The 11,591-nt window shown below is 39.2% G+C and overlaps 1 protein-coding gene across 4 annotated transcripts in view; it reads left to right on the forward strand.

Annotated features, from left to right (window-relative positions):
• The window catches only part of ANO4 (anoctamin 4), a 678,878-nt gene that overhangs the window by 565,826 nt on the left and 101,461 nt on the right, over positions 1–11,591 (forward strand). For all 4 annotated transcript variants that reach the window (XM_006888526.1, XM_006888523.1, XM_006888525.1 and 1 more), the window contains one exon: positions 563–623. In XM_006888526.1, coding sequence (XP_006888588.1) covers positions 563–623 — 61 coding nt within the window. The remainder of the gene's footprint in view (positions 1–562; positions 624–11,591) is intronic.

Genomic DNA, 11,591 nt, shown 5'->3' on the forward strand with positions numbered 1-11,591 from the left:
AAAATTAGTGTACATGTCTTCGTTTGAAGCCTGTTTTCATTTTCTTGGGGTATATTCTAAGCAATGGAATAGCTGAGTCATATGGAATATCTGTGTTCAGCTTTTTGAGGAAGCGCCAAACTGCCTTCCAGAATTGTACCATTGTACAATGCCACCAACAATGTATAAGAGTTCCTATCTCGCAACATCCTCTCCAACATTTTCCACTGTGACTGGAGTGAGATGGTGTCTCATTGTGGTTTTGATTCACATCTCTCTTATTGACAGAGATTTGGAGCATTTCTTCAGGTGTCTCATGGCCAACAACAGGAAATTTTTGGCAGTTTTTCAGGCTGCTGGAATAAATGATGGCCACATACAGGAAACAAGTTCTCTCTTCCATGTTAGACCTAACTTGACAGAGGAGTCCCCTTTTTAATTGTACTGAAAAGTGATATCCTCAAGGGAAATCTACAAAGCTCATTGTGTCATCATAGCTATTTTGAGAGCACTTGGAAAAAAAGTCTGAATTGGAATATCACATAAAAGAAATTAGCTTATCTCTGATTCATGTTGTTCCCAGGTAACCCACCTTTTTGACAATGGAGCCACTGTCTTCTTTGCTGTTTTCATGGCAGTATGGGGTAAGTGTCATTCATCCACATAGTTGGACTTTTCTTCCTGCATGATCTATGATGTTCTCCTTTATCAGGGTGATGAAACAAAAGGCATTTTGTAAGTTAAATTGGCTTTTCTATCAGAGACAAGCATGCAAATAATGATCTGGGCTTTTTGAAAAGGTAATATTGCAAAGGAGAAGCATGTCTGATTTCTGTGTTTATATTAGCCTTCAAGAATTTTATCAGCATCCCATTATTAGAGTTACATTCACCTCCTGATGGAGACAAAAAAATAAAACTAGAATACTTCTGTAAGTTCCAGTCAGGACATTCTTTTATTAATTTTTTGAGAGAATTAAACCAAGTTTTTCCTCAGAGGCTAGAATTTTGAAGCTCCGTCTCACATCGTGCTTAGAAGGGTGGTGGGACAGCGCAGGAGAGAGAGACCCTGGATGAGATGGATTAACACAGTAATGAGCAATGGGAGTAGGTGTGTTGGAGTTGGTGTGACTGGCACAGGACGGGCTTCAGAGCTATTGTACATAGGGTCACAATGAGAGGCAGGTGACTCTATGGTGCATAACAACAACAACTCACAGCTATTCATTGGCTGCCAAAAGAATAACCAAATAGGTCTTCGAGAAAGTGCAGCCTGAGTGCCCCTTGGTGGCAAAGGTGATAAAACTTCAACTCACATTCTTGGAGCATATTGCTAGGAGAGGTTATTCCTTGAACAGAAGATTGTGCTTGGTAAGGTAGAAGGTTGGCAAAGAGAGGAAGACCCTCAATCAGATCGCTTGACACAATGATGGCTACAATGGATTTTATTGTGTAAAAAAGTTTAAGAATGACGCAGGATAGGACAGGATTCAAATCTGTTGTATATGGGGTCACTCTAGGTCATACTTGACTCAACAGCACCTAACAACAACAACAGAATTATTAATTTAAAATGTTTCCATCTGGCTAATGTACAAGAACACAGTTTGCTTTATTTCCACTCCATACATGAGCCATTCATAGGATTGAATTGAATTTTTTTCTATTTAAGTTCAAAATAATGTTGTTGTTAGTTGGCACTGAGTAGAGTTTGTTATTGTTATGTGCTGTTGAGTTGCCTGTGACTCATAATGACGCTATGTACAACAGACCAAAACCCTGCTCTATCTTGTGCCAATCTTACTGTCTCTGATACACCTACCCCCCATTACCCCAGTCACTGAATCAATCCATGTCATCAAGGGTCTTCCTCTCTTGGGTTGTCCCTCCACCCTTCCAAGCATAACATCCCTCTCCAAGGATTGGTCTCTCCTTGAACGTGTCCAAAGTATGTCAGACAAAGCTTCAGAATCCTTGCCTCCAAGGAGCAACCTAGTCTCATCCTCTCTAGGATGAACCTGTTTGTTCTCCTAGCAGTCCATGGTATATTCAATACTCTTCTCCAGCACCACAGCTCAAAGGCATCAATTCTCCTTCTGGAATCTCTAGTCATGGTCCAGCTTTCTGATGTAGAGGTAGTAACCCTATAATAACACAATGTTGTTGTTTGCCGTTGAATCAGAGCTTACCCTCCAGCAGGTTTTCGGAGGCAGTAAATCACACAAGAGAGATTGTCCATCCCTCTCTCACAGAGCATTTGGTAGAGGTGATGGAAATATTGGAAGCTTTGGAAGTAGCATGTCTTAGTTCAAACTCTAGCCCTACTGCTTAGTACGTTGTATGACTGACTATAGGCAAATTTCTTAACCCACCTCATTGTAAGTGTGTTTCATAACAGATCTATGGCCAAATAATGACAAGATTTCATTAATGGTATGGAAAACATCCTGAGAGATTTATACTAAACGGTTACAGTATCTAGGGACACATTTTATATAAATGTATTTTTAATACTACTTGCATTTTTTTTTCTCTAGTGATGTTGAATTTCTTCTTTAACTTAAAATTTTAAAGTTTGGTTTTTGATGTTACAACTCTAAGTTTAAGCTCATGTTGTTCCTTATATCCAGAACAAATGTCAGGACCTTCTCCATCTTCAAGATCCAGATAAAATGCTGTCTGCTCTTGCCAGATGATATTTCCTCCTTTGAACTTCTATAACATTATATGTTATTCTTCAGGCCTTTAAAAGTATTTACATACTCAACTTATTCTTTCTTATAGGTTTATAAGGGGAGCTCTAGTAGCCTAATGGGTATGAAATTATGCTGCCAACACAAAGGCTTATAGCTCGAATCTCCCAGCTGCCTCAAGGGAGAGAGATGAACAGTCTCCTTTGTGTGATTTATAACCTTTGTAAAACCACTAGAAAGTCAGCTGTGAGTCAGTTCTGACTCAGTGGTACATAAACAACAATGGTAGGTTCATGGTCATCAAGGGTCCTTACTGTCCTGAGAGGTAGGCATTTTATTTTGGAAGCAGAGGGCTTAAATACATATTTGTATGGGTAAATAGATTAATATACAGACAAATAGAACAAAAGAAGAAGGGAATTAGCAAAAATTTCTCCTTAAGAGCCAGTATATATTTCCATGGTATTTTTTACAAGTATAAAGCTTGTTCTCATGAAGGGTATTTTTCTAGTTCTTCATTATGTAAATTTCTTGTTCTATATTATGTCTTCCCTACCCTGAGGGAAGGGAGCTCTGGTGGCCTAGTGGCAAGAAGCAGTGCTGTAATCTCAAAGGCACAGGGTTTGAGGCCAACAGTTGCTCCATGGAAGAAGGATGGGCAATTTCCTCCCATGTGATTAACTGCCTCTGAAAACCCGGTGGAGGGTCAGCTATGGGTCATTTCCAACTCTATGGTACATGACAAGGCCATCACCCTAAGGCCATTGCAGGAAATTTGTCCCACATACGCCAGGTCTGCTCCTTGTAGGCAAAGATGGCTAAGCTTTGTCTCATATACTTTAGGCATGTTGTTAAGAAAGGCTTTTCTTCAGAAAGGAACATCATGCTTAGCAAGGTGGAGGATCAGAGAAAATAAGGATCCTCAGTGAGATGGATTGGCACAGTGACTTTAACAGTGGGCCCAAGTATGTCAGATAATGAGGATGACACAGGACAGGACGAGATTCAGATCTGTTGTTCACTGGGTTACTATGAGTCATACTCAACTTGAATCTCCCTAGCAACAACCACCACCGCTCTGCTGAAAGGGCATATTTTGAACCCAATGACTTCAACTCCTCTCAGTCAGTGGACGTTTAACCCAAGATCATCCAAACTGGAGATTAGCTTCGATTCTGCTCAAACAGGGACAGACAAGACTATCCAGATCCTTCTCTCAAAAATGTAGATTAGAAAATGTGGAGAGAGACAAGCAGTACCAAGGACTGACCCTGACAAATTCACAAAGGGGAGGGAGAAGGAGCAAGGGAGAAAGCTTGAGCCTTTCTCTCATTTTCCCATTAGGCAGAATTGTTGTTGTTGTTGTTGTTATGTGCCGTCGAGTCGCTTGCGACTCATAGCAACCCTATGTACAACAGCCCTAAACTCTGCTCTGTCCTGTGCCAATCACACTGCCTCTGGCACTCCCATCCCGATTATCCCAGTCACTGAATAAATCCACCTCATAGAGGGCCTTCCCCTCCTGCGCCGTCCCTCCACCCTCCCAAGCATGATGTCCTTCTCCAAGGACCGGTCTCTCCTCACATGTCCAAAGTATGTTAGACGGAGCCTCAGAATCCTTGCCTCCAAGGAGCCACCCAGTTTAACCCTTTCCAGGACGAATCTGTTTGTCTTCCTAGCAGTCCATGGTATTCTCAATACTCTTCTCCAGCACCACAGCTCAAAGGCATCAATTCTCCTTCTATCCTTTTGGTCATTGTCCAACCAGAAAGAATCATGAGCAGCCTGAAACTATGATAAATCATTCTACAAACAAGCAGAAGCAAAGAACTAATGCAAAAAAGATTGAGAGTGGAGGCTTAAAAAAAGAGCAAGGGCCACAAACTAGTATAAAATTAAAACGAAAATTTAAAAAATAAAAATAATGTATATGAATGTATGAAAGATTGTATAAAACACAATATATATGAATGAACTATAATGTAAATATTATGTGAAAACCAATAAAAATATTTTTTAAATTAGAAAAAAAAGAGCAAGGGCCATGTGGGCACGGCCATATCAGAGCTTTACCAACATCACAAAGGGGAACTGTCCCCAACAACAATATCAACAACACAAAACTAATTCCCATAGGGTTAAACATGTCCTCCAAGCTCCTGTACCTCTATCTACTCATCTCAACACCAATCTTACTGCTTTACTAAGTCTAAAACCCAATGCAGTAGTTTACAGACAACACAGGACCATATTAGGGGCATCAAAAGGCTGCAGTTCAGGTTAGTAGCAGAATACAAGGGAGATCTAGTGGCCTAGTGGTAAGAAGCTGAGCAATACGTCCAAAGGCAAACAGTTCGAATCCACACAAGAGAAGGAGAAAACTGGGAAATCTCCTCCCATGTGATTAACTGCCTCTGAAAACCTGCTGGAGGCTCAGCTGTGGGTCTGTTCCAACTTGATAGCAACAATACAGTCACTCAGTCAGGATAGCTTCCAGGGTGTGCTCACAGGCACCACAGCCTTAAACCTCCTGGCTTAAGACCAGTGTTGAAAAACTCTTGAGCCTGGCATTTATGTCGCTCCTGCTCTCCAGTTGTCTGACAAACTTGGGAAAGGCTCCTCATTCTAGTTCCATGGGGATAGCAGGTTGGCTCTGTTTCACGTCAGGTCTCTGGTTCTCTGCTGCAACTGCTATGGCATCTTCTGCCAGAAGCCCTAATCTTCCTGATACAAGAATCTCTGGCCCCAAAGGACATGTTGCATTCTCTTGCTGCTTCTTTCCTGGTGGTGAGGTTTCTCCAGTTCTTCTATGGGGCCCATTCCATTTAATGATGAGACTAGCCAATCCCCTTAAGGATAGGCCAACACACCCTATTCCTGGCCATCTACACGGCAAAGTAAGTCAATAGATGGGAAGCTATTTTGAACAGTAATTGCTAACTGCTAGCTGCTAACTCATAGTTAGAGAACATGTAAATCAATCCTTCTAAAAGAAACAAGGACAAAGTTTAAGTCATGTTACTGGTAAAGTATCAAATAAAGAGTTGGGTACACTTGTGAATGAGATCGCTCACATTTCCAAACTTCATTCAACATCTTGTTTCCAAACAGGCCTCATCTTTGATTCCCATCAGGTTCCTATCTTCTTCAGTAGCGTTACCAAAAACAGAAGCAAAAGTACCTCACTAATTCTGCTAATCTTAGTCTATATCTGTCACTTGCAAAGAAAGGAAGATAGCAACATAGTTTTGGTCATAAGACTGAGCCACAGATCAAGAGTATGCATCTATCTAGTTCTTCTAGAACTTAAAACCATGGACAGTAAGTATAATAACCCACTGAGTATTTAATTTTTGCCATGTTTACAAATGAAGGGACTTCCGAAAGTATATTTCCTTCTTAAGCAAGGCTTTCCGAAACATTTTTTATGGGACACATAAAAAATTAGATTTTACCAGCAGACTGATATACATGGAGATGTCTTTCCACCGTCAAGGAATAAGCCTACCTTAGACAGTCTGCCTCCAGCCTCCCTGAGAGCGAAGAAGGTCTTTGTCTCTTGCAGACTTATTCCCCTTTTCTGTCATATTCAGTGGAAAATTCTACCTTGGATCATTGGTCTAACACTTATGCAACTTATGCCTTTATATAAAGAGTGTATCTAGTCCCATTTTGAAAGAATTAACACTTTCTTATTCAGTTCAGTACATCATCAATTTTATGTATACTTAACAATAAAAGAATAACTTCTCTCATAAGTTTACCTCTGAGTCTACAGAAGTCTAGTATTTGTCTATAAGGCAGAAATTGTCATAACCCTCCCCATACCATGGTTCTAAGGAAGATTAGATCCCTTCTTTGCAACTTAAGGATGTCTGATGCCAAAAATAAAAAATAGTTTTTATTTTCTCTCCCCTGCTAACCTCAACTGATTGGTGGCAGCTGCCTGAAGCATGGAGTTGAGAATGTTGTGGGGTTGCAAGGGGGTGGAATGGAGATTTGACAACCATCATGCCTTAGAGTGCACGCAGTAAGAATCTGATGGATGTTCTTTAATAACCTTTGGGCACAAGGGAACATTTCCAGGCTCTTCCAGGCAAAGCAAGCATGGAATAATTCACCCTCTGAATTGCTTTCTCTTAGTTGACAGTTTATTGCTTAAATTCTGCATGATTCCCAGAAATGTGCTAGTTGGAGAAAATTAATGATTACCCAAGTAGATCTTTTAGGTGTTGTTATTGTTGGATGTTGTTAAGTCAGCTCAAACTAATGGAGATCTTATGTATAACAAAACGAAGTGATGCTGGAACTGCACTGTTTGAGCCCCTTGTTTTGTCTGCTGTATCCGTTCATCTTGTGGAAGGTTTCCCTTATCTCCACTGACCATCTCCTTTAATGAACCATGATGACTTGTCCTAGTGAATGATTTTTCCTGTTGACATAACCAGGAAAGAGTCAGCAAGATGAAATTTTACCATCCTTCCTTCTAAGGTACAGTGCGGTTGTGTTTTATCTAATACTGATTTGTTCATACTTTTGGCAGTTCATGGTATATTCAGCATTTTTCAACGACTCCACAATTCAAATACATCAATTATTCTTTTGTTTTCCTTTTTCATTGTCCAACTTTCACATGCTTTATGAGATCATTGAAAAGACCAAGGCTTAGTTCAGATGTATTTTAGTCATCCTAATGGTATCTTTGTAGATAAAGATGTCCCTTTTGCAAAAAAAAATAAAAAAATCTAGAGTGGCCAACACATATTGAGGGCTTTTTATGTGCCTGGATATTGTTTTATAACTTTTCAATCAATAAAAAAATCTATCAACTCATTTAATCATAATAGTAAACTTTGAGGAATATATTATTATTATCCTCTTATAAGTGAGAAAAATACATAACAAAGCTAAGAGTTCAATTAGAACTTTCTTCTACCCTCAATGGCTTGAAACAGGTACCATTATTATTCCTGTTTACTTCTGCTTCAGAGATCTGACCTGTAATATGAAAAACTATAATGCTCGACTTGAGCCCCATTTATTCTGCTTTGAGACTGATGTTCCATAAAAGTGTGTCAGCTCTAGTGGAACTCAATTTTACAGTCTCAGAATCATCTCTTATGATTGACAAGTTACAACATTTAAGAAAACAAATGCTAAAAAAAGAAAAGAAAAGAAATGCTCCTTATTTTAGGGAAACAGCTGTATCTGGACTTGATAAGAACAGATGTCAAAACCAAATCTCTTGCCATGTAGACCAGTATAACTGACTCCTAGCAACGCTGTAGGACAAAGTAGAAGGTCCCCATTGGGTTTCTAAGGTTGTAAATCTTTACTGGATCAGACAGTCACATCTTACAACCTTGTAGCAGCTAGTGGGTGGATTCAAACCACCAACCTTTCAGTTAGCAACTGGGTATTTAACAACTGCACCACCATGACTCCTTCAAACAATTGCAAGAGTTTATAAGGCTTTTAAAAATATGGGGCACGTATGCTCAGGGGTTAGTGTTGGAGGTGTATTGGTTTTGGGGGGGTTTGTTTTGGTTTGGGGAGGTTTGGTTGGGTTTTGGTTTTTGTTTGTTTGGGGTTTGGGGTGTTTTGGTGGTTTTTTTTTTCATTTTTGCTTTGTACATTCACAAGAGGACAAACAAGGGCTTCATTTGGAACCATTTGTAGGAACTGTGAAGGGCTTTTGGGTTGAGTTAGAAGTCTTGACAGAACTCCATTGCCTTTGTTCATGTTCATGTACATGTAATAACTGTTCCATATAGGAAAATAGTGAACTCAGAGATATTCATGAGACGGAACAGTTAAGAACTATAAATGAATCATTAGGGAGCTGGATGTTGGCAGAGTTTTCTATCAGGAACCAGATTACCTCCCTCTATTTTCATTTCTTTTTATTCTTCCCTGTCCACCCCTCCTTTCTTCCCCCCCCACCACCACTTTCAGCATTGCCAAGAATTAAATTATCCCCAGTAAATAGATTAAGCAAGATCTCAGAACTCCCCAATCAAAGTAAAACTATTACAGTGATTTCTGTGCAAATTTTAAAATGTGCACATGAGACTGTCAGATATTGGTGAATGATGTATGCCATAAATTGCACAGTAATTGACCTTTTGTTTCTACACAGCTGTGCTAGTTTTACCTTTTATAATCGTATCTAGAGACATAATCATAAGAAATGTATTCATTTCCTAAATGCCTACCATATCTGTAGGTACATTGCATATGGTGCCTCATCAGCTTCTGAAAAAATATACTATCCCCATTTTATAGATGAGTATATTGAGGTCCAGAAAGTTGTGACTCTCCTAATATCTCCCAGCAACCAGATCTCAATTTTAAACCATGTATGGTCTGCTTAACTCCAAGCATTTCAAGTGTGTCCATGCCAGGCACCTTATACAGAATGTTTCTGTTGATATTTCATCAAATTAGCAAAGAGGATTTACAAGATATGTGATTTCTCTGACTTTCACATTCCATAAAGTACTGAAAGTAATACCAGCCTTTAAGGATTTTCAAGGAAATAAAGCACAATATCTAACACGAGAAAGGATTGCTGTATGGTAGCTAAATAAAGTTACATGATTTCTGCCCTGTAGTGAAACCAAATGTTTGCAGTGCAAAGATGCACTTGTTTAAGACTAAATACCTTAAAATACGCAAACTAATGCCAGTGTTTCTCCTCCTATTTACAGAATGTTAATCATTGGTCTATATTCCATAAAAACACTATACTATACTATACTATACTATACTATACTATACTATACTATACTACAACTATATTCTACTCTACTATACTACACTATACTAGTTAGAATGAGTAAAGTTAGCTGCTATAATAGACAAAACAAAAAAACCTTAATGTTAAGTAGAACTCAACCAAGTGTTGCTACCTGGCAGACAGCCTTCCGCTTGGTCATTCAGATACTTAGGTTCCTGCAATCTTATAACTGCACCCTCTTCTGTATCCTCGGAGTCATCTTCATTCAGCCTGCAAAAGAAGAAAGGTAGCAAGGGCAGTGGCATGACAGCTTCTTAACTCTTTAGTCCAAAAATGACACACATCATTTGGCTTATGATAAAAAACTTGGTTTTTTATCTTATCTAATTACAACAAAGACTAGGATATGTAATTAAATTACACTTAGGAGGAAAAGAAATAGTTTTGTTCTACTGAGAAGTTTAAAAAATATTGAGTGAAAACTTACAAGTGATCTCATCCTTAAAGTATTTATTGTGTGTATTGTTAGTAAATACCATATATTAGACCAAACCCAACACATTCATCTTCTCATTTCTCTCTGTCTTCAACCTCTGAAAGAGGTATTACACATCTAAAGTCTATTGTATTAAACCCTTGAGGAGAGGTATGTTTTGGAATTGCAGATTTTAGAAGAGTTGGTGGTGATGTTATGCACCATCAAGTAAGACCTAATTATAGTTGACCCTCTTGTGAGTTTTCAGAGGCAATAAATAAATCTCTGGGGAGGAGATTGCTGGTCCGTATGACTTCTTTTTTTTTCAGAATAGTAAATTTTTTTTAGTATGCATATGATTATCCATATACATTGTGTTTTATTCACGTACATAGTTGGATTTGTGTGTGTGTGTGTGTGTGTGTGTGTGTGTGTGTGTGTGTTTCACCCTTTTCTTCATTGACTGTATGTTTCATGCAATCATTCCCATACATTGTGTTTGGGGTGTTTTGGGGGTTGCGTTTGTATGTGGGGTTTTTTTTTCCCACTCAGCAATCGTGGGACTCACCGCGAGTAGATGGACAGGTGCGAGGATTTTAATTTTAGGAATAATAGACCCCAACCTACACACACACACCCCCAACCTCGGGGACAAAGGATATGCAGACACAGAGCCAAAAAGCGTAAGGGTGAATCTGAAAGGACAGGAAAGTCTCCCATACATTGCATTTTATAAAATTAATCACCTTTGGACTATTGCCACCCTTACCCTGTCTTTTCAGGTCCCCACCAAATCTTTCCAATTTCTTTTACCCGCACTGAATTGTGCGACCCTGTGATTTCCCCCTGACCCATCCTCACCCCTCTGCTCCCACCCCTTCCTTCCCCCTTGAACTCCCATATACATTTTACTAGTTATCCTTCTATTTTTACAATAATGGTCTTCTTTTTAATACATGAATATTCTCATGAATAATGGTTGTTGTTGTTATTGTGTACCATGGAGCTGGAACAGGCACATATTTGACCGTCCAAAGGGTTTTCAGAGACATTTAATGACATGGGCATAGATTGCCCATCTTTCTTCCACAGAGCAGCTGGTGGAATCAAACCACCTGCCTTTGAGTTGGCAGCCCAACTCCTTACCACTAAGCCAGACTATAAATCACCTTAGCAAGTTCATGTCAGATTTTGCTCATAGGTGAGTGAGTGTGTGTTAAACAGAGAAGGAAACGGAATTTTTATTGCACTTTGAGTTTTGCAGATAAGGGATTATGGACCTCTATTATCATCCCTCTTTTACATTTCAGGAAATTAAGAATTAGAAAAGTTAATTCCTTTCACAACAGTATCACAATTTAGTCTTATCTGCATTTCAAACCCACAAATGTCAAGGTCACTAACAATGAGCACTTAGCTATCATCTTTCCAGTTACTGATTTTAAAGTATCTGGGCAGACTTGGAAGGTGTTACAGGTTTGATCCCAGACCACTGCAATAAAGCAAAATCCCAAAAAAGTGAGTTATAAGAATGTTTTTTGTTTCCTCTCTGGAAGCTTGAATCTATCAGCCACTCTGAGGGGGAAAGCAGGGAAATCTCTTTTGTGATTTGCAGTCTCAGGAACGTGTGGAAGGAACAGCTATGAGTTGGTTTCAGCTTGACAGCAATAGGCAGGGGCAAGGGGATTGTTGTTGTTGTTGTTGTT

This window comes from Elephantulus edwardii, unplaced genomic scaffold (assembly GCF_000299155.1).
Source record: "Elephantulus edwardii isolate Elephantulus edwardi_28Jun2011 unplaced genomic scaffold, EleEdw1.0 scaffold00068, whole genome shotgun sequence".
In the NCBI taxonomy this organism is placed as follows: domain Eukaryota; kingdom Metazoa; phylum Chordata; class Mammalia; order Macroscelidea; family Macroscelididae; genus Elephantulus; species Elephantulus edwardii.